This window comes from Rhineura floridana, chromosome 5 (genome assembly GCF_030035675.1).
Source record: "Rhineura floridana isolate rRhiFlo1 chromosome 5, rRhiFlo1.hap2, whole genome shotgun sequence".
NCBI lineage: Eukaryota > Metazoa > Chordata > Lepidosauria > Squamata > Rhineuridae > Rhineura > Rhineura floridana.
Window position 1 is genome coordinate 54,786,076 of NC_084484.1, and position 24,283 is coordinate 54,810,358.

The 24,283-nt window shown below is 42.3% G+C and overlaps 1 protein-coding gene across 7 annotated transcripts in view; it reads left to right on the plus strand.

Annotated features, from left to right (window-relative positions):
- Positions 1 to 24,283, plus strand: part of ST6GAL2 (ST6 beta-galactoside alpha-2,6-sialyltransferase 2) — a 108,611-nt gene that overhangs the window by 58,400 nt on the left and 25,928 nt on the right. For 6 of the 7 annotated variants that reach the window (XM_061626769.1, XM_061626765.1, XM_061626768.1 and 3 more), the window contains 2 exons: positions 5,250 to 6,251; positions 13,601 to 13,698. In XM_061626769.1, the coding sequence (XP_061482753.1) occupies positions 5,306 to 6,251; positions 13,601 to 13,698 (1,044 nt within the window). In that variant the 5' untranslated portion in view covers positions 5,250 to 5,305. The remainder of the gene's footprint in view (positions 1 to 5,249; positions 6,252 to 13,600; positions 13,699 to 24,283) is intronic. The other variant, XM_061626771.1, reaches the window with a different exon arrangement.

The window sequence follows — 24,283 nt, forward strand, 5'->3', positions numbered from 1 at the left end:
ATGATATGTTCTGCATATATTTTAAACAAATAGGGTGATAAAATACACCCGTCTCACACCCTTTCTGTGTGTGGGGAACCAATTGGTTTCTCCATATTCTGTTCTTACAATAGCCTCTTGTCCAGAGTACAGGTTGCGCATTAGGACAATCAGATGCTGTTGCACTCCCATTTCTTTTAAGGCATTCCATAGTTTTTCATGAACTACACAATCAAAGGCTTTGCTGTAATCTATAAAACACAGGGTGATTTTCTTCTGAAATTTCTTGGTCTGTTCCATTATCCAAGGTATGTTTGTGATATGATCTCTGGTACCTCTTCCCTTTCTAAATCCAGCCTGGACATCTGACATTTCCCGCTCCATAAATGGTAAGAGCCTTTGTTGTAGAATCTTGAGCATTACTTTACTTGCATGGGATATTAAGGCAATTGTTCGACAATTACTGCATTCCCTGGGATCTCCTTTCTTTGGAATTGGGATGTATATTGAACGCTTCCAGTCTGTGGGCCATTGTTTTCTTTTCCATATTTGCCATCTGTTCCTGGTAATTTGTTTCTTCCAAGTATTTTAAGAGCAGCTTTCACCTCACATTCTAAAATTTCTGGTTCTTCATCATACAGTTCCTCCGTGAATGCATCTGTCATCCTGTCATCTCTTTTACAGAGTTCTTCAGTGTATTGCTTCCATCCTCCTTGGTCAGTTAGTGTGTTTCCCTGATGATTATTCAACATCCCTACTCTTAGTTTGAATTTCCCTTTAATTTCTCTAATCTTTTGGAATAGGGCTCTTGTTCTACCTTTTTTGTTGTCCTCTTCTATTTCTATACAATTACTATTGTAATAATTCTCTTTGTCCCTACGTACTAGTCGCTTTATTATTGCATCTAGGGTTCTGACTGTGTTTCTGTCTCCTCTTGCTTTTGCTTTCCTTCTATCTCTAACCATTTTAAGAGTTTCATCAGTCATCCATTGAGGTCTTTCTCTCTTTTTAACTAGAGGTATTTCTTTTTGCATTCTTCCCTGATAATGTCTTTGACTTCAATCCATAGGTCTTCTGGTTCTCTATCAACTAAGTTTAAAGCCCAAAATCTGTTCCTTATTTGATCTTTATATTCTTCTGGGATGTTATTTAAATTGTATTTTGGCATTATGATTGTTTTGTTCTTCTTTAGCTTTACTCTGATTTTTGATATACCAGTTCATAATCTGTACCGAGGTCTGCTCCTGGTCTTGTTTTCGCAGAAAGTATGGAACTTCTTCATCTTCTGCTACCAATTATATAATTAATTTGATTCCTATATTGACCATTTTGTGAGCAATAACAATCAATGCCTTCCTGTTAAAATTACCTCGCTACTTGTGTAGGCTGACTTTGCCTGTTAAACTGGTTTTACAGGTCATAAAATGGCGCTGGGCAAGGAGACAACGCCCGAAGGGAGAAGGGTGGAAAAGTGCCAAACAAGCCTTATATGGAAAAGTTTGGGAATGAGGAAATGGGCCGGCTAAATAGATAATGTATGCATGAGGCATGTGGTGCAAAAGGTATAAAGCCTGGCTGCGTCCAGGAAGTGGCAGACTCGGCTTAGTTCGTTTCTCCACTTGCGCAAGTGTTTCAATAAAACTTGGTTTTGCTTTTTAAAGTCGTTTCGTCGTTCCTTGAGTAATATTGGAACACTGTACTTGGGAGCGAACTCTCGCCTAACAATCAAAGTAATATTGTGGGCGTTTATTACAATTTGGTGATGTCCACTTCTACAGTCGTCATTTTGGTTGCTCAAAAAATGTGTTTGCAAGAAACATATAATTGGCTTCACAGAGTTCAATAAGACTTTCTCTTGCTTCATTTCTATCTCCCAAGCCCCATTTCCCCACAATTTCTAGTTCTTCTCTTTGGAAAGTCCCAAAAAGATGTGTAGTGGGGAAGGGTGCTCGTGGGTTTGGGCCTACTAAATCCAAAGCCCTGGAGATACCCCAAGCGGCCTAATAAAATGAAAAAGTACTCCACCTTCTGTCCTGAATGGCATGAGTAGGAGGGCTTCAGATGGAGCAGTGAGCAGAGTGGGTCCAACACTCTGTTCCTGGACAGGGGCTAGAATTGCTCTATCCTTCTTTCCGTACATAATGACCAATGTTTATTCCGTACATAATGACCAATTTGTATGGCACCTGAGCAGCATGGAGCTGCTTTGATGTGGCTGCTTTCAGTGTGAAGTGAGTAATCTTTCTTATAGTGATGGCAACTTTCACACTGCTTGGATATCATAACCATAGCTCTAATTCTATACATTTCCTGCATCTGTCAAACTCTTTATAAAGCCACATTTTACGAACAAAATACTTGCATCTTTTGCTTTCTTTTGTAAAATTTATAATTTGGATTTTACTTTGTGCAGAATGTGGATTTTGTGGGGGAACTAAAGATATTGTTCTGGTTTTGCATTGAGGTTTCCACTATGTTAGATTTGACAAAAATAACTAATAAATTTTGGATTGTGCTTTTGTTTATTGTTTGTTTGCTTATTGTATTTATATCCTACCTTTTCTCTAAGGAGCTCAAGGTGGCATACATGATTCACCCCTTCCCTATTTAATCCTCACAACAACCCTGTGAGATAGTTAGGCTAAGAGGCAGTGACTGGCCCAAGATCACCCAGTGAGCTTCATGGCTAATGGGGATTCAAATCCTGGTCTCCCAGGTCCTAGTCTGACACTCTAATCCAGCCTTTCCCAACCAGTGTGTCTCCAGATGTTGTTGGACCACAACTCCCATCAGCCTCAGCCAGCATTGCCAGTGGTCAGGAAAGATGGGAGTTGTGGTCCAACAACATCTGGAGGCACACTGGTTGGGAAAGGCTGCTCTAACCACTACACCACACTGGCTCTCTTTTATAAACCATGTTCTGGTTCGTAACTTTCTGGTATTCATACATTGCTAAAACTAATTTCAAAAGAAAAATGAATACCAAATTGAATAACAAAAAAAAACAGTACTGTAGAGCCAAAGATTCAATAAAAACAGCAATATCGAACTTCAGAGAGCTAACAATGTATTCTAGAACTGAAAGTGAATTTTGCTGTTTGCACATGAATATTGGCTGCAAATTGTGACTTCACATGGCACTAAGAGAGGCAACCTTTTGTATTTCTTATGTCTGTGTAAACCTGAAGCTTATTGTGTTGATTTCTTGTTAGTTTCATCATTTCTGTCTGTTTTGCCTTCTATTCTTTCATTTTTTAACTTTCTATTTTTATCAGTTTTCTCATAGCAGTTGTGTTTGGATAACTTATACATCTATGTGAGCTGGGCAAATGCAGATTTGCTGCCTGGACACGTGTTTAGAAGGAAGGCAGAAAAAATACTTAAATGCTCTGCTTTGTGTTGAATTACCTTCTGCATGGTACAGCATCAAAATGTGGGCCTGTGTATGTGTCTGAATGTCACAAAATAGCTTTTAAACAATCCCATGCCTGTGCGACTTCATCTGTGTCATACAGCTCTTCCTCTCAACTTGGGCAGAGATATTAAGATATGTATGTATCACGTAAAATGTATTTTTTTCTTCTGAAATCAGTTGTGTTCTGAAAAAGAAGTGCCAAAGACACTCTTGGCAGTCTCTAGTTCAAAGAAAGGGTTCTAATTATATAATGGAAAATATTGAAAGCCACAAAACAACTCCAGTGCCCTCTCTCTCTCTCTCTCGTGTGTGTGTGTGTGTGTGTGTATCCATGCTTTGAAGAGATACCTTCTTTTGCTTTATGTTGGAGAGATTCCTTAATTCCTCCTACCATGGAAATGTGTTCTATCCAGGCTGCACAGGCTGCCCATCAAGTTTTAATTTGCAACACCCTGGGAATGTCTGGCCACAAAATTCACAACCTCTGCTAACCCTAGGGGTTACAATAAACTTCTAACTGAAAAGCTGCAATATACTCTCTCCCCTTTTCTGGGAGAAAAGGGCCTATTTAACATAACAGTGCCTAACTCAGAACATCAACTTGAACCATCCTGACCTCATAGCTGCTTGTCTTTATATACTTTTTCTTAGCAATGGAGAACCTTAACAATGGGAAATACTGAAAGAAGGGAAAGTTTGAAAGGGATAAAGACTTTTTCCACTGAGCTCCCCTATCCTGTAATAAATAGGCGGCCTTGTTTGGAGACATTAAAAGTGCCTTCTGTTGCAAAACACTGGGAGTTGTGCATAGGGCCTGCAGTCAGCCACTTGAATGGGATCAAAGGAGGACAAAAGTTCCTTCAGCATAGTATTTTCACTAGAGAATAGTATTTGTTTTAATGCAAGCTGAGAATCATATAATCAGCTCTTGGGAATCTTTTAAGGAGGTGTGACTGCCACACTGCAATTTATATAGGATTCCAGTATTGTCATTAAAATCCTTCCTTAATAATAGTTAACACTTTTAGGTATGTGCTTCACTGACATAATGTTTTTAACAACCCTGTGAGGCAAGACAGTATTATCCCCATATTGCAAATTAAGACAAGCTGGCTTGCATAAAGCCACTTAATAACTTCAAAACTAAAATATGAACCAGGGACTTCTGATTCATAGTTCTCCCTATTAGCCCCAGGCTTCATCCACTCTTCTTTTGACTCTAAATATTCAGTAAAGAATCTGTATGATGCCTGTACTAAATAATTGTGCTGAGATATACAGTATCCTGTCTTGATAGGATTGGATAAGTTTTCCTTCAGACCTATTTTATCCCTTTAATCCTGCAATTAGTATAACTTTTATAAATGATTCAAAAACCCACTGCACTAACTTGTATTAAACATGCATTCAGGTGCACTGTGAACATATGTCTCATATGGAATAACAAAGATTTGCACATGCTGTTCAGTTCTTTTGGGTGTATACATCTGTGTGTTTGCCCTTGTTTGAAAATTTGCAGTTGATGGGCACTTGTCACGATAAATTTTAGTTTATCTGGAATTGATATGGCAGTGGTTTGCAGAGTTTATACAACATGCAAAGGTACTGAAAACTGGGCATTGTGCTGTTTTGCTCTGAAAAACAGACATTATACCACAAATAATTTAGGTGTGTTATCCGTTGTTAAAGAAAACAATCTACCTACCAATAGGTGCTCATATAAACAAGCATTGTATAGGTTTTTCAGATTATCATTATCCTTAAGAAGTTTTTTTTCCATTTTACTGTTTCTGTGCTACCTAGAGAGACATTTTTCACTGATATTTTGTGTGTGTGTGTGTGTGTCTTCTTCCAGGTTTGATTTTCCTTTACTGGTCCTTTAAGGTACAGAGGAATTGGCACACAATTGCCATGAAACCTAACTTGAAGCAATGGAAACAACTAATGCTGTTTGGAATATTCGCATGGGGCCTCTTGTTCCTAGTTATCTTCATCTATTTCACAGATAGTAACCCTGCTGAAGCAGTTCCAAGTTCCTTCTCTTACATTGAGACTAAACGGCTTTTGCCCATGCAAGGCAAGCAGAGGGTTATAATGGGAGCAATTCATGACCCATCCTTCTCTGAAACAATTGATGAGAAAGAGGTGCTTCTCAGCAAAGATGTTTTAGATTCATTTAAATCAGGGACTGGGAGCATTAAAAAGTGGACTGCCTTAGACGATGGCTTTGAAAGTGAAGAAGAATTTTTCCCTTCCCAATTAAGAAGAAAATCAAAAAGTGCTTTCTATCAAAGGGATGGTGATTATTTATTTGCTGCTGGTCAAACTCTGTCACAGAGCAGTGTTCAACAAATAGTGAAATTGATCTCTGCAGAGGGGATGGATCAGAAGAGGAATGCTTTGCAGGATAATTGGCTCCCTCGAAGGAAGATAAAAAAAGGACATGCAAGACATAGGAGAAGCCGAATCTTTGAAAAGTCTCATAAATGGGATGGAATACTTTCCACATTGTCAAAATCTTTCCTGTACAGGCTTTGGAAAGGGGAAGTATCCGCTAAGATGCTGGACCCTCGCCTGCAAAAAGCAATGAAAGATTACCTGAATACCAATAAACACGGGGTGCATTTCAAAGGGAAGCGAAACTTCAAGTTGACTTCAGAGCAGCTCTTCTGCGAGCTCAAGGCACGTGTGAACATCAGTACCATTGATGGCAAAGAAGCTCCCTTTTCTGTCCTTGGATGGGAAAAACATGTCCCAAAAATTCCTCTGAGTGAACTATATCCACGTGGGTTTGGAAGCTGTGCTGTCGTTATGTCTGCTGGTGCCATACTGAACTCTTCTCTAGGAGATGAAATAGGTGAGTGAAAGTGTCAAGATGAGATGGACAAATCAAGTCCATGGCTGGTATCCAATTGACTATGCATGGCCTACTCATGTGCACCAGTGCTTTTCATCCAGAAAATTTTGCTCTGAAAGCAGTTGCCTGTGAGAAAAGGTTACAGTATTTGGGGCTTTTTGGTTTTGAAAAATGATGAGTAAGGAGGGACATGACAGAGGTTTATTGAATTATCCATGGTGCAGAGAATGTGGATAGAGAGATGTTTCACACACACACACACAAGTACTAAAAAAAAGTCAGTCTGGAGGCAACCTTGTTGCACTTTAAACACCTATATGTAAACACAACCAGAGTAAATGATAAATTCCCCTTCCTACCTTTTTAGCGCAAGATTGCATGTGAAACAGTGAGCCTTAGCCTTAGCCTCAGGGTGATGCCTAGTCCTGATTAATTGATTTAATCTAGAATAAAAGCATCATGTGAAGTGTGTCTTCCAGGCCAGTTCTTGTGTCTTAGTGCTGCTAACTATTAAATCCCACTCATCAGCTACATTCTATCCTAACTCCATTCTCTTACTGCAGATAGATATATTAACAAGGGACTTCCCCTCTTTTCATGTACTGTAGGTTCTGTTGCTAAGGGAATTCTGGAGAGAGGGAGAGCCTACTGCCGTCAGATGTTCAGAAACGGCTGCCCCGTTCCCCTGTTGTATTTGCCATAAGCTAAATGAGTGTAAATGTGAAGCCATCATGGCTCTGAGAACAATTTACAAGTCATTATGAGAATGCATGTTGTCACATTCACCTCACGGCAGCCTGATTTTGTTCTGCTCTCTTGTACTGTTTTGGAAGAGCTTTGGCTTGCATTCGTTTGTGGAAAGAAAGATTCACAGTGATTCCTTTTAAGTCATGTTCTAAAATCTTGAGACGAATGTTTCACTCAGTACCTACTCTTATGGGAAGGAATTGTTGTAAATTGTTTCACTTATGTGCTTCCAGGTTGATGATTATGATTGCAATAATAATAATAATAATAATAATAATAATAATAATAATAGTATTTCTACAGTATCTTTCAAGTGTTCAAAGCACTTTTTCTTGCATATTTCCTTCAACAATCTCAGATTACAACTCCTGCTTCTTCTGAGAGAATTGCAAGGCACATTACACCTGCTTGTACCACCCGTGCAGTCACCCCGATTCCCTCCTCCCATGCTTCTTTTTCCTCCATAAACTGCTGCTCTTTTCCTTCTTTTGCTGGCTCAGCTGATGATCTCTGGGGGCTTCCTACTTTGGGGCATTGCACACTGAGCTACTGTCACTGCCACATATTTTTCTTCCTTAGTAGCTGGAGATAGAAAGTAGCAGAAGGAAAAAGACAAAACTTATTGTCACAGCTGCAGATGTAATTGTTTTCATTGTTCTTATATTCACTTTCTTAACTTTTCTATCTCAGCCATCCTGCTTTATATCCTATATCAGGGAAGGAGAACTTCAGGCCTGGGGAATGAATGTGACCCTTTCTATCTGGCCCTCAGAACTCTTCCCAGCCCCCCCCACACACACACGGTCTGTGATTTGCACTTCTAGTGGTTTTTGCTTAGCTGGAATGTGTCCTTGAACTCTGAAAACTCCTCTTGCTGGTCTAGATGGATGATAGAGAGCAGCGAATGAGCATGTGAAGAAACTAGCCTACTGTACAGGGTTACAGTTTGTTGCTTCACCCACTTTTGCCTCTGATCCCACCCACCAGTGGCATGTGGCCCTTGAAAGATTTCCCCAAAGGGAATGTGGCCCTCTGGCTGAGAAAGTTCCTCATCACATCCAATATAAAACATGTTGGGTCTCGCTGACAACTTAGTTATGACATTCTGAACCATGTGGGAAGGTAGGTCATGTGTGTCATTCCCATAGCAATACATCCAGGCTGCTGACAGAGAAATATGATATGGCCAGTGCCTCTGATGCAGAACTCCAGTTGTTGCCTGTGCAACATAAGAGTTGACTATAGGTGAGTGGGAACCATACTGCAAGAGGTGACATTTGAACCAGGCAGGATGAAGTTATCAACATTGTTATCAGGGCTGGCACCAGGCATTCTGGGGCCCTTTGGCTCCAGCCTGCCCTAGGCCCCAGCACACGCACACACACCCCACCTACCTACCTTTCTCTTGGTGAACCCTGCCCGCGCTGTGTGTGCATGCTTGCCATTAACCAAGATGGTGGCCAAGGCTTCCCTAAGGGGTTGATGCATCTGCCACCACCTGGGTTGATGGCACGCGTGCATGTTATGCACGCACATCCCTACCACCAACCAAGATGGTGGCAGGGGCATTAGCCCCTTAGGAAAACCTTGGCCACCATTTTGGTTGATGGCAGGCTGGTGCATGCAGTGCAACCAGCATTTATGTCAAGGGAGAGGTAGGTGGGGCATGCAGGCAGGTGTCATGGGCCTGCATGGCAGTAGAGGAGGTGCCTGGGAGCTCCCTCTTGTGATCTGCGGCAGGGTTGGGAGCTGATGCTGATGCAGATCATGGAAGGGAGCGCTACCCACCAACCCTAAAGAGGGGCCCTACAGGGGCCTTGGCCAGGGCCCAAACTGGCTGCCCTCTGGCACTGGCCCTGACTGTTATGGTACTTCCATACCACCTGGATGTTGGTGCATGTAGTCTAAAGAACATTTAAAGAATCAGAAAGTGGTGTTTTTTGTTGTTGTTTTTAACAACTGAAGGTCAAAATGCGGAATGCAAACCATGCCTTGTAATAGCGGCCAGACTCAGTAAAGAAGATAGGAGTCTTGTTACCAAATTATTCCAAGCTACACAGAAAGTGGATTGGACTGTGAAAGACCAACCCAAATTGTGTTTGCATTTTGACAAATTTGTAGGGCAGTACAATATGTCAGAGAGGAGGTCAGGTCTCCTGCTCCCCTGGTGCATTCACTATAGCTGCCCTATTTCCCTGCTTTTTAAAGTTGGATAGAAATAGCTGTGGGCTATAGGTACATTCTTAAACCGCAAGGTTTTTTGCCTATTAGTGAATTTCCCTGCTTTTTAATCCGGGAGGTAAGAAATGTGATCCTGTGCAAGCTTGCTGAGAATGGATTGATCATTTGCATGCTTATTGAGTTCAGTGGGATTTACTCCCCTGCAATCATGCTTAGGATAGGTGAAACTGACCACAGGGGATGAGGAGGAAACACAGAGGGGAGGACTAGGAGGGGAGAAGGACAGGTTTGATCATTTGCATGTTTATTGAGTTCAGTGTGATTTACTCCCATGCAATCATGCTTAGGATAGGTAAAACTGACGGTGGGGAGGGAAGGCTGGAGTGGGCAGGGGAGGAGGAAGAAGGAAGAGAGAGGAGAGGGGAAGGAGGAGAAAAGCAGGTCTGATCATTTTCATGCTTATTGAGTTCAATGGGATTTACTCCTATGCAATCATGGTTAGGATAGGAAAAACTGGTCATGGGGGAGGAGCAAGGGGAAGGAGTGTATTGGAGGGGGGCAAAGGAAGGTGGAGGGGAGGGCAGGTTTGATCATTTGCATGCTTATAGAGTTCAATGGTATCTACTTGCATGCAATCATGCTTAAGATAGGTAAAACTGGGGAGGAGGAAGGGGAGGGGGAGGAGGAAGGGGAGGGGGGAGGAAGGGGAAGGAGGGGATGGGGAGGGAGGGGCAAAGGAAGGGGATAGGAGGGAGAAGGGAGGGTGGGTTTGATCTAGGGTTGCCAGGCTCAGGGCCTGAGAATGATTCTGTATCTTTAAGAGAAGAGAAAATTAAGCCAAGTACAGGTTTTCTTGCAACACTGTAATGGGAAAAACCACTGTGTGAAATTCTCCCTTCCCCCTGCACAACTTTTAAAGATACAGAAGACCTCTTGGAGGCTCGGCCTGGCAACCCTAGTTTGATCATTTGCATACTTTTTGAGTTCAGTGGGATTTATTTCTGTGCAATCATGTTTGAAATGGAAATGGACTGCCTTCAAGTCAATTAAACTTATGGTGACCCTTTGAATAGGGTTTTCATGGTAAATGGTATTCAGAGATGGTTTTACATTTGCCTTCCTCTGAGGCTGAAGGCAGTGACTGGCCCACGGTCACCCAGTCAGTTTCATGGCTCTGTGGGGATTCAAACCCTGGTCTTCCATGTCCTAGTCCAACACTGACCTGGGGAAGAGGTGAGGAGGGGGAGGAGATTGGGTGGGTGGGCACTGGGCAGAGGAGAAAACCCTTTCCAAAAGGAAAACATTGTGAACAGTATCATTGCTTTTCAGCGTTTCCCTCACCTATTTATTCTACAGCAGGCACATGTAGCCTCTCACCCAAATTTAAACCAAAGCTGTCCCTGGCAACATCCACACCAGGCCTTTATTTCACTTTGGAGAGTCATGGCTTCTCTCAAAGAATCCTGGGAAGTGTAGTTAGTGAAGGGTGCTGAGAGTTGCTAGGAGACCTTCAGTCAGAGCGGCTGACTGTTAAACCAGTCTGGCCACTGGAGCTCTCTCAATGGAACAGGAGTCTCCTCTCAGCACCCTTCACAAACCACACTTCCCAGGATTCTCTTAGGAAAGCCATGACTGTCAGGTCTGGTGTGGGTGCGGCCCCCTGATTAGCCAAGCCCAGCAGCTGTGACGCTTTTAGAACACTGACAGCTGGTTTTTACTGAGCGTGCCCCACGTTATCATAGGGTTCCAGCCAAAATTTCTTAAATTAATAAAAAATCAGCCAGGCATTTTTTTAACTTTTAAACTGCAGAAGATGAGAGTATGGGGCCAGGTCAATATTAGGATTACAGGTACTCTGTGAACATGGATGATTTTTTATGAACTTCAACAGATTATGAGAACTCTCAGAGAAAAAAGTCCAAAAGGGCTCTGGGTTTTTTTCCTCTCTTTTAGACTTTGAACTCTCAATTCTCTGTGACTGTTTTGTGTATCACCATGAAAATTGAGAGGGTTGTTAAGCAAGCGTTTCTGAGTTCAGGACTGTAAGTTTTTCAAGGGTTTGTTTTGAAATGAGCTTATGGGAAGAGCATCAGAATGGCATGGGGGGTATTTTCAGTTTAACATTGTGGAATGTGAAAAATCCACACTGACTATAGTATACATCCACTCTTGTGGCTGTATAATACGGGCTGAAAATAGGTGGGGTCAACTGAAGATGAGTTCTTGAGGTCTGCAAAAGAACACAGCCTGGTTAACTGCCATATGAAAGCAAATCAAAGCCTCACAAGTCCAGGATGTTCAAATGTACAAGTAGAGTTTGGGCGCCCTCTTCTGTTTTTCTGCTAGAAATGTGATGTTTGATGTTTTACTTTTAAGTGTTATTGTGATTTTACAAAAAGGGTATGCACAGCAGCTTTGAATACTTTAATGAGGGCCCAAATACTGAATAGTGAACTATTTTTAAATAGTATAGCATATTTTAATGCAATCCTAGGATGTGGTTTACAGAAAACATTTGGTATATACAGTCATTTATAACACTATTTCCCAAAACTTCATATCATAAATCTGAAACTGAACGTAATATTAAAGTTAAAATTAATGCCAATGCAATTTTAAAAAGTGGGTTTTTTTACTGGAGATGTAAAGTCTACCAGGATTTGGTTTATAAAAACTTTGAATTTGTTGTGGTAAAATTATTCACAGCTTAGAATTTTTAAGAGCTAACCTTTAAAGTAGCAATCATCAAATAAAAGTGCTAAAGGAAGGTGAGTAGAATGGGGCTCAATTTTACAAGTAGATATGGCCATTTATTATCCCTGTAAGCACGGAACTATTATGTATCACAACAGAGTAGTGGTGGGGGACTAGATCTGGCTGGGAGAACAGATTGTTATCTCCCACATCCCAAAGGTCAAACTTAACCATACACCTGTCAGTCTCATGATGACACAGTAACATCAGGTGACATGCTTTTGCTCACAAGGTTTGAAATCAAACTGTGCAGTCAAAGGTACTGCCTGCAGAGTGCCAATGATCAGCTGATGATTGGGACTTGCGAAGGGCTATGCACAAAGCTTTGCAGGATCCAACTGTCAGCTGATGGGCGGTACCTGCCAACCCTCTTTTGTCTGAACTAGGTCTTTATCTGCCCCACTTGACATCAGATGTAGGGCAGGTGGGCGTGGCTTGGCTAAAATGGTCTCAAAGGCTTAATTAGGCCTGTGGGACAGAGGTTTCCCACTGCTGTAGTAGAACAATGCTCTGTCTGCATACTCTTAACCTTTTTGTATTAATTTTCAAATCTTAACATACTTAGAATTCAAACAAGGCCAAGCATAAAAACAAAGAAAAGGCAGGGGAAGAAATGATCATAGACAGTCTAGCAAGATTAGGTTTTACTGTTACTGAAAATGGAGTAACCATAAATAAACCCTACAAAAGAGTGAAAGAGAGCACTTGAGAGGGGGAAAGAGAGTGTAAAACAACTTCTTTTCCTAAATACAAAGCACTCTTCTTTGTAGGGATCAGATCTCTGCATCAATTTACAACTGAGCCCAAAGGTGGAATTTCTTTGCCTTCAGTATAGGCTCAGAATTTCCCAGGAAAGTCCTTACCAGTAGCTTCTTGTGTAACACTAACCTGTTTGATTTTTGCCAGAGCTGCATTTACTGTGTCTTCCTCGGCCATTCAGTGTATGGGTGATGGCAAAAGAAAACCCTCCCAGAAGATCATGGGGGAAATAAGGAATTTCTCCAAAGTTTTTGGGGATGGATTGCCACTAAACTTGCAAGGTGGCCAAGGGTTTTTCATCCCCCCCATTTAAAAAAAAAAAAAGACAACAAAGTCCTATGCTGCTCACAGCACCATATCAGGTCACTCCTAAGGCATTACAGGAAGTGTATCCTGCAAGAAGTGATGGAAATCTCGCTCCACACCTTCCACCAACGAGATCCCAGTAAGGGTAAGTGGCAATTTCCTCTCAAAAATCCCCTCTGCCTCCCTGAAAACAACAAACAGTCATGCTCCACTTTCATGAGGAGAATGTTTTCTGGAAACTGGCTGAGGGGAGAGGAGATTTCATCCCAGCCTTAATGTCAGCACCTCTCTCAAAATAAAACCAAGCATATTATGATTCCTCAGCTATGGTGTTCTTCACCCCCTTTTTCCTCATCCAAGTGCCAAGATCTCACACAGGAAATCATCCCTCAGCAGAAGTTAGTAACAGCTTGCTTTCAAAGAGGCTGGGATTCTTTTCATTGATGTTACCAATTTTATTCCTTCATAGCTTCCCCTTGTGTGTGCTGAATACAGAGGTTCTTCAGGCACTGATACTGACTTCCAATTTGACATTTATACGAATGTACTATACAATGACTGTCATTTGAAACACACCTGAATGTAGCTTTCTCTGGCTTTAGATTCCCATGATGCTGTTCTGCGATTCAATGCTGCTCCAACACGAGGGTATGAAAAAGACGTGGGAAATAAAACAACCATGCGCATCATTAACTCCCAAGTAAGGTCCTTGAACATTTACGTATTTGTATTATCTTCTAGGCATTATGACTCCTAGAATTTACTAGATATTTTATGCCAGCTGCTCACTTATGACTCTCTGGTAAACATCAGCCGTGCTGTTAGCGTAAATTTTGGGTTCCTCTGGAACTCTGCTTTGATTTTAAATACTAGTTCCTAATCCACATCATTGCTGAGAAATTTTAAAATGTTTAGGCGGTGTTTCCTAAAGATTGGGATGATGAATTGTGAATGTTAATTCCAATGTCTATTGTCTGTCTCCCCTGCCCTTCCTGCCATGATTCGTCTAAGCCTAATTCTTTTTGAAGTGTTTTTAAGCTTTACATGAAATATTTATTTATTTATTACATTCTGTATTTGTTGTTCACCATAAGGTCCCAGGGCGGGTTACAGCAATATAAAAATACAATAATATTATTTCTCCCTTTGGGAGGAAAGACAGGATATAAATTTAAAGAAATACATATTGAAATGTATTTTATTATTTATTATTAGATTTATATCCTGCCCTTTCTCCCAGTAGGAGCTCAGGAGTGGTCAGTTAAAATCAGTTAAAACAATTTACAATCAAAAGAACTGCAATTACGTTGCACAGTTGGGGGGAAAACCCAAGTTAATATGTGCAAAGGAGGTGAATGGTAGTGCAAAAAAATAAAGCATGGGAAATGGGACAAATATAGATGCTATGTTACATAGTACAAAGTAGGAAAACTTTTAAAAAATGCAGTGCCCTCTTCTTGTGAACACATTGTAGGTTCACTTCAAAATGGCTTATTTGTAAGTATTTTTATTTTTAATTTCCCTATCTGAATTGACAACCTATCTCTCACAATCCCTTAATCCAATAATTCTACAATATATATGGTGGTTGCATGATGTGCACAATAGAACAGGTCCGTGTGTAACCATGTATGCAATTGGTCTGTCTTAGACACATCAAAATCTGCATAGGATTCTGTTGCATTTGGACAACAGATTAATATTGTGCAGACTAGCAGATTTGTTTTCATGCATGCTGTGTGAAATCAAGGAGATAAGAAAATAAAAAGCCCTGCTGGATCAGACTAAAGGCCAGGATTCTGTCCTCACAGTATCAAGGCAAATGCCTGTGGGAAACCTACAGGCAGGGTATGAGTACAACAGTATTCTCCCCACTTCTGCCTCCCCAGCAACTTGTATAGGGAATGAATCGGCCACAGTCGCGCTGATGGATGACCTTTATCGGGAGAAGGACAGGGGGAGTGCAACCCTGTTACTCTTACTTGATCTCTCGGCGGCTTTTGATACCATTGACCGTGGTAGCCTTCTGGGCCGACTTGGTGAGATGGGTATCAGAGGCACTGTTTTACAGTGGTTCCAATCCTATCTCCAAGAATAGCATTGAGTGATTGTCTTTTGGCCCCCTGGCAGTTGTGCTATGGGCTGCCGCAGGGTACCATCTTGTCCCCCATGCTGTTTAACATCTATATGAACCCCTTGGGAGTGGTCATCAGGAGATTTGGGGCATGGTGTCAGCAGTACGCTGACGATACCCAGCTCTCTTTCTCTGTAACATCTGAATTGGGAGAGGCTGTGCAAGCCCTGGATCACTGCCTTGACTTGGTGGTAGGCTGGATGAGGGCCAATAAACTGAGTTTGAATCCTAGCAAGACGGAGGCACTGTGGGTTGGTGGTTCCCGAGTTCAGATAATTGGTCAGTTGCCTGTTTTGGATGGGGTCATACTCCCCCTGAAAGAGCAGGTATATAGTCTGGGGGTGCTCTTAGATCCATCTTTGTCGCTAGAGGCCCAAGTGACCTCAGTGGCTAGGAGTGCCTTTTACCAGCTTCAGCTGGTAAGACAGCTGCGGCTGTTTCTGGACCGGGATAGCCTGACCACTGTTGTCCACACACTGATAACCTCCAGGCTGGATTACTGTCATGCGCTCTATGTGGGGCTGCCTTTGAGGTTGGTCCGGAAGCTGCAGCTGGTGCAAAATGCAGCAGTGAGACTGGTCACTGGGGCAGGGTATCGCCAACATGTCATCCCGCTGCTAAAATAATTGCACTGGCTGCCCATTTGCTACCGGGCCAAGTTCAAAGTTCTAGTTTTGGTGTGCAAAACCCTATACAGCAGGGGACCAGGATACCTGAAAGACTGTCTTACTCCTTATATCCCCAGTCGATCACTGCGCTCTGCAGGTGAGGGCCTTGTGCAGATACCATCTTATCAAGAGGTCCGTTCTGCACAACATAGGAAACAGACCTTTGGTGTGGCGGAACCTACCCTGTGGAATTCCCTCCCCTTAAATATTAAACAGGCTAATGTATTTTAATGTCTGTTTTTATGATGTTTTAAAGTGTTTTTAGTGCTTTTGTTTGCCACTCTGGGCTCCTGCTGGGAGGAAGGGTGGGATATAAATCAAATAATAAATAAATAAATAAATATTCAGAGTTGTGGAGACCCGAAAGAAACCTGGAAAAATTGTGGGGGGGTTTGCCCAAAGCCTTTTTGTTTTTACCAAAAAAAATGGGAAAATGGGGGGAAATTAGACTATGACATGTGAAAGGGTATAGAAGCTTGTTTAAATCCTAGCAAACCTTTTTAGAAGTCCAGATAAACATGATGACAAATATGAAGAAACAGAAGAAGCAGAAACTGATAGTGATAGCTCAGAAAATGAGACTGATGTTGGTTTCCAACTGCTTTAGGTCCTCTTGACACTGTTGAGGACTGGAGAATTTCCAGAATGTATAATTTATTTTTTTACTGTAATGTTGATGGTTTTTCCTATTTTTATTGCCCTGGCTATTTGCTCCTCAAAACAAAAGAGTTCCTAGATGCCTTATAGTTCTGCAGCTCCATTTGTAAGAAACAAAAAAATTGTAATTATTGTCTGAATAAACTGTACCTTTAATGTGCTGAACATGGTAATTTAATGGCAAACCAAGTTAAACAGAATACATTTTATGTTCCTTAAGTAACAAAGTGACTTTCAGTCTGTAAAAGGTGCTAAAAAAATAAGAATTGCATATTTTCCCCAAAATTTCCTCCAAAAAACTAGAAAAGAACCAGTTTTTTCCATGGCTTCAAAATTTCCCTGTCTTCAAAAAGATATAAAACCAGTATGTCTAAAATGCCCAAGAGGCAAATTCTGATAGAGGCTTTACTGTTGTTCATACTGGGATGGAGAGGATGAAAGTGGCCTTTGCACGGTAGGAAGTGACTGAAATTTATAAAAAGCCTAGCTGGGCAACTTTTCACTTTCACAGTCCACAGGCTGTGAAAGTAACAGGGCATTTTCAAGGATGTTTTTTTGGGGTGGGGAGAGCAAGACACAAATTTTCAGAGATTGGGGGACTTCCTAATAAGGGTAGGGGTGGCAGCATTTTAAAAAAAACTTTTCCCCCATTAACAGAAAGTTTTCCTATTGCTTCCAGTAACATTAAGCAGCTGCAATTGTCAGTCAGATACATAGCCATGTTCCCACAAAATGCTTCCGTTGGAGTGATGCCATGACTCCAGAGGTATTGTTTGAGGAAAGATGTCTGCCCCACTGAGACGTTGGGTGACATGGGGACTCAGAAGACCACCAACTGAAGCTGCTCCATGCTACTTGAAGGAGGAAAACCTTTTTTTTGTATGTTTATTCAGGAAGAGTAGTTTATTTCAGAAAGGGTTCTTGTACCAGTAAGTTTTCTGCCTATGAAAATGTTTTCATGCCCCCCAATAACTTCAATTTCTCCTCCTGTTTTTGTCTACCCCAACCCCCAGAATTTTCTGGGGAAAGAAACCTGATGAAACATTTTAGAACAGATGGAAAACCACTGGCCTGCAGGCCTAATTGGAATCAACATGGATCCCAGTGCGCTCCATGGGCACTTTGTCTCAAGCCAAACCCACTTGCTCCATAGCTGATGTCAAACCATCCACCCACAAGACATCTGTCTTTCCAGAATTCAAGCTTAGTTTATGGTCCCTCCACTACTGCATCCAGGTTCAGGGGTTGCACAGCCTCTCCTGACTATGACGTGATAGAGAAATAGAGCTGGGTATAATCAGTGTACTGATGGCACTTTGTTCCAAAACTCTGAATGACCACTCCCAATGGTTTCATATAGATGTTGAATAGCACTGGCGAAAGGATAGCACCCTGTTTACCTTATAGCATAAACATCAAGGGGCTGAAGAACATTCTCCCAATGCTACTTTCTGGACGTGGCCATGCAGATGGGACAGAACCACCATGCCACTGATACCTATCCCACAGTCAGTCCAGAAGGATAACATGGTATCAAAATCCACTGAGAGATAAAGCAAAAGGAGCAGGGTTGCATTCATCCTGCCTTTCTCTCGACACCATCAGGGCAACCTCTGATTCATTCCAAACTCACACCTGAACCCAGACTGGCATGGATCCAGATAATCAGTCTCATCCAAGAACGTCTGCAGTTGGTCAACTCTCTCAATCACCTTCCCCAAGAAGGAGGTATTTGAAACTGGGTGATAGTTGTTGCAGGGCCAATTTTTTCAGTAGTGGCTATACCACCACCTCCTTTAAGGTGGCAGACACCATGCTCTGTATCCACCTGGTCAACCTTCTCCCACCCCACTCCCCCAAGGCTTGAGTTCACCAACCATCATAGAGATCAAGAGAGCAAGTAGTCAGGTACATCCCTATGTGCACCCTGAACAAACTGAAATTGATGCCATGAAGTTGGAGAAGATGTAGCATTGGACACCTCAATGGGAACTGGAACCATAATGATAGCATCTAAACTGCCACAGAGTCAAGCAATTTTATCCTCAAAGTGATGGGCTTAGTAGTCACAGCAGACTTCTGTTGCCTCCAGAGGGCCGTCTCCAGCAATAGGTGAGATTAGGTTCTGGATGACCTGGAAAAGCTCTACTGAACTTGAAAACACAGTTGCCACATGGTAGGAACAGTTACACATTCTAACCAATGTTCAGTCGGCCTTGCAACATAATTTACACCACTGGCTCTCTAGCTATCCTTTAGCCTGTTTCATCACTTGTAGCTCCCTAGAATACCAGGGAGCATTGTGGGCTCCGCAGCGCTGGAGACAGCACTTAAGAGCAATCATGTCAATAGGCCTTTGCCTTTTGATATTCCACAATGAGATGAGAGCTTTGACAGGATCATCTGATCTGTCCACTGAAAAATCCAGTGGAATCCATCAGGGTTCATAAGTCTCTGGGGGCAGACCCATCTTAATCAGTCCATCACCCCTGCAGAGGGGAAGAGCTGCTGTGTATCCAGACTTCACCATGAGATGATACGACTATGACAAAGGAGTCACAGAACCCCCCATTTCAAAACTGCCCCTTGTGATGTTCCACTGTATATATGTTTATTATTCCTGTGTATGGTAAGTAGAGGTGATGGGGGGTGAGTGAGTTAGAATGATGGCAAGTGCTGTGTGTGATTGGCTGAGTTTGGTTGTTCATGTTTGAGTGTGTGGCAGTTTGTCAGTTACAAAGGGCTATGATCTGAGGGGTAGATAGGGAACTGATCCTGGGATAGAAAGGGCAGACTTTGTTTATGTTCAGTGGGATTTGGTGGGGATGTGGAGAATAGGGCTGAGTGATAGTGAGGGACTCTGTATTTTAGTTATTTAGGTAGGATAGAGGAGGATTAATAGATTCTTATATTAATATTTTCATTTACTGTTTTTCATTATCCTATGCCTGAGACTCGGTTATTATACTAAGAGAGAATAAAGTAACATTACAGTGGTATTTACACATACAATCCACACATATCTAAGGGATTTGAATCTAAGATAAAAGATCCTGGTGGCAGCAAAAGAAGTGGTGGTTAATAGGAGTAGCCTGTTCGGAGGGCAGAGGCCTGGAAGATCAAGGGATTCCCCTTTAAAGAGAACAGGGTGCTACACCTATCTGCCTACTTGGAGCAAAGACAATTGGAGGGTACGTTCTGCTCTATGCACCTGGCTGTTGACAACATGAGACAGTCCCATTGCCATGCAGACCATGAGCCAATCCAGTGGCAGCCTCGGCATGAATATGAATGTCACTGAGCATTATCATCTGGGATTCCTTCTACACCATGCTCAAGACAACCTCAGTTAGGGAGGCTGTTGGACAGCTGGGTGGACAGTACACCAGCAGCATTCCTAATCTGTCTTGAAGACCCAGCATCTGATGCTGGCTCTCTAGTCCCACTCCAAGGCAGAGAGGTTTCCTAGTGAGGGAAAGGACAAACCTTCAGTGAACCCTGGCAAACCCACCTCCCTGACCCTCTAACCTGGGTTGATGCTGCGCTGAGTACCCAGTGGGGCAGAGGAGGGTAAGATCTGGTTCACTCATCTCACCTAGTTTAGTTTAGTGCAGCAATGGCTGCCTATTAGCTACCAGGCTAAGTTCAAGGTGCTGATTTTGGTGTACAAAGCCCTATACAGCTTGGGACCAGGATACCTGAAAGACCATCTTACCCTTATATACCCAGTCAATTACTTTGCTCTGCAGCCGAGGGCCTCCTGCAGAGTCCATCTTATCAGGAAGTCCATTCCGCACAACATAGGAAATGGACTTTTAGTGTAGTGACACCTACACTTTGGAACTCCCCTTAAATATTAGACAGGCGCCATCTCTGTTATCTTTTTGCACCTATTGAAGACCTTCCTCTTTCAACATCCTTTTTCCTGATGTCCAGATTTCGACTGGACATCAGGAAAAACTTCCTAACTGTTAGAGCCATACGACAATGGAACCAATTACCTAGAGAGGTAGTGGGCTCCAGGGGTGTCACAACCGGGGTGCGGAGGGTGCGGCCCACACCCGGGTGTCACCATGAGGGGGGTGACACCCAAAGCCGCCCCGCGCCGTTGCCCGGCAAGGCTGCTCCAGCTCCTCCTCGGAGGCAGGCGGGCGGGCGGGCGAGACTGGGAGCAGCGTCGGCAGGGCGAGGGAGGTGCGTTGGCGGGGCGAGGGAGGTGCGCCGGCGGGGCGAGGGAGGTGCGCCGGCGGGGCGAGGGAGGTGCGCCGGCGGGGCGAGGGAGGTGCGCCGGCGGGGCGAGGGAGGCGCGCCGGCGTTCGCAGGCCTTCTCCGGCTGGGTGCCCCTCCGGTGCGCACCCTCCCAGGGGCATGGACGGGGTGGCTGGCCTCGAGTGCGCGTGTATGCAAGCCCAGCCACCTCGTCCATGCCCCTGGGAGGGCACGCACCGGAGATCTGCACCCCCCCCGCACTCCCGGTAGTGACGCCACTGGTGGGCTCTCCAACACTGGAGGCATTCAAGAGGCAACTGGACAGCCATCTGTTGGGAATGCTTTTATTTGGATTCCTGCATTGAGCAGGGGGTTGGCCTCGATAGCCTTATAGGCCCCTTCCAATGCTACTATTCTATGATTCTAACAAGCCTTTTAAGTAGAGACCTTATCTCAGTCTGCGTCTGTGTTGGAACTGCTTTTTAAGATGTTTTTAAAGCTTTTTTTAAAATGTTTTTAAAGGTATTTTTTAAAGATGTTTTGTTTTAACATGTTTTTAAGGATATTTTGTTTTAATATATTTTAAAGTTTGTTTTTATGTTGTTTTAGAATGTTTTAGTGCATTTGTTTGCTACCCTGGGCTCCTACTGGAAGGAAGGACAGGATATAAATATTATTATTGCTTTTGTTATTGTTGTTGTTGTTGTTAATAATAATAATAATAATAATAATAATACAGAAAAATTGAAAAATATGCAAAATGATACATTACTGATTGGTACTTTGGGGTAAGTGGGATGGATGGATGGATGGATAGATAGGTAGACAGTCAGTGTAATACAGTATATATTAACTTCTTGGCTACTTGGTTCACTTAATGCAGATTGATTTAAACAAAATAAGGGCCTGATGCAGCCAAAGCTGAGCACTTTGGGGTGTCTGATCCCAAGCATGTTTACTAGTAACTAAATTCCAGTGATTTCAGTGGAGTTTATTTCCTAGTATACTTGGATTAAGCTTTACGCTTCATTGACTCCAATGGGAAAAATATTAAGGCAGGCATGGGGGAACTGTGCTCTCCAGATGTTGTTGGGAGTCCAACTCCTATCATCTTACCACTGGCCATGTTGGCTGGGGCTGATGGGAATTGGAGTCTAACAGCATCTGGATGGGGCACAGGGTCTTTTAAGGCTTAAAATGTAAGCATTTGCCTAGCTCTCATTTCATTGGGCCTTAAATATGAGTTAGTTTTGGCTGGATCAAGCCTTAACTCATTTTCAGCTGACCTTAACATAAGTTTTAGTAACTCTTCCCAGAAAGAATGCTATATGGCATGATAGTATCTGGATGGCAACCCAGAACTTTATAGTAAGTAGATAGAACATTCTGAGATTTGGGGGAAAACATAGCTGTTGGGGGAATACTAAAATGGATAATAAGAATTTCCTGATAATTAACCCTGCAAAGGCTGTTTTCTGTACTGTGTTATGCTATTTCTTGACATTTGGAATAGAGTTGCCAAGTCTCCGGTTTGAGACTCTGGATTTTTGGGGTCCTCTCTAGGTGAGTCACCTTAATCTCCGGACTCTCAGCTTTCATTTAAAAAAATAATTAATTTCTAGGTGATCTGGTTCAAGAGATATACACCAAAATGTCAGCCACTCCACCACCCGCAACTTCTGTAAAATGAATTCATAACTGGCTGCTCTAACCCCGCCCTTTCAGGTTTATAGCCAATAAGTGAAGTCAGGATTGTGATTGACAAAGCAGTACCTAGCCCCATTGCAAGTTCAGAAAACTGTTTTTTTCTTTCTGCTTATCTGAAAATCTCATAAATTGAGTAAGTATGTAGCATTCAATCTTTTTTTCTCTTTTGTGCAGGTATCAAACAAGTTTAAATTTTCCTGGGCTGTTGAAAAGGGCAGTGTTTTGAAAACCTTCCCAATATGAAACTTTAATCCAATACTTTCTTTTCTGGGAGTAAAGCTGCAGTGCTAATCCCACATACCCAGAGTAAACCCCACTGAATTCAATAGGACTTACTTTTGAGTAGACATGGTTAGGATTGTGCTGTAAATTAATGGGACTTTTGAGTGAACGTAGCAAAGAATTGTGTTTGTGTTTTAAATCTTTCTCTCCCCCTGCAGTCCTATTTTTTAAAGCAATTAGCCAGGGCTTAAATAGGTATTGCTGCTTTTATTTTGTAGGAAACAATACTGATTTTTTTTAAAAAGTGTTCTGCAATGACCAACTGGTTTTGACAATAAATTATCATATGGGGTGTATGTATTTTTACATCTTCAGTTTGTATGTATATATGAAGTCTTTCCAACAACTCTGTAAGGTAGGGTTGCCAACTGGAAACCAAGGCAGGTCACAATAAGAAATAAATCCCTTTAAAGTCCAGTAACCATAAACAAACAAGTATAAACAGTTGCAAAACAGTTTAAAGTGGCATGATTCTGAATTTTGAGTTGGATGAGTAAAGTTCCTTATCATTTGAGGTTGCAGTCCTGTGCAGGCTTCCCTGTTTGAGTAAGCGCCATTGAATACATCGGGACTTGCTTCTAAGTAAACATGCATAGGATTGCACTTTAAATATCTTTACAGGTTGTGTAAGTAATAAATATTTTTGACAGTCATGCTTATGTAAATGTTGCGTCATACTGTGTTAAGTATGATTTCACACTATGGCTGTACGGTATTTCCTCTACATTTTAAGTGTGTCCTTCTTCCTTGGGGTGGTCATGGTTCCCCTCTGTTTATTCAGAGGGGCAGATTAGGCTGAGCAATGGTGAATAGCTCATGGTCACCCAGTAAACTTTATAGTTCATTTCCATTTTAAAAAATTAATTAAAATGATTTACATGCAGGCAAAGTTTATTAAGTAGATCCACACAATACATTTAAAGCACATCCAACTCGCATTTAAAGGACATGAGTTTCTCTAAAGAATCCCGGGAAGTAAAGTTTCCCCTTCAGTTATCGTTCCCACCACCCTTAACAAACTACAGTTCCCATGATTCTGTGGTGTGATTCATGTGCTTCAAATGTATGTTGAATATGCCCTAGCCAGCTGGGGAGGACTAGCCTCAGAGGGAGGCAATGGTAAACCCCCTCTGAATACCGCTTACCATGTGTGGATCTGCCCTAGGTATACTGTGCATTCATTAGTGAACTGAAAACAACAATTTAAAAAGATACTTTTGGCAAGTACTATGTGGCAGCTGTAACATGGAAAGCACACCTTGAACTTGGCCTGGTAGCAAATCAGCAACCCGTGCAGATTTCAGAGCGGAGGTATTATGTGCTGATAGGGTCTCACTCATGTCAGCAATTGTGCCATAGCATTCTGCACTAAATGCAGCCCCCAGGTCAGGTTGTGCTGCCTGGGGATTTCTGTGACCTTGGCTGACTGGCTACCAGGATTTTTTTAGTTTTGGTTTTTGGTTGGGAATCCTGACTGGTTGTGGGATGCTGAGTGTTCTGCCTTACTCTTAGGAATCTTGTTGTGGTTGGTATTGTATTGCATTTAGAAAATCATCACTGTCTTTTTCTTTTTCTGTTTGCATTTCATTTACCTTTAACCTCACTCGCATCATAGAAGCAATAACAGT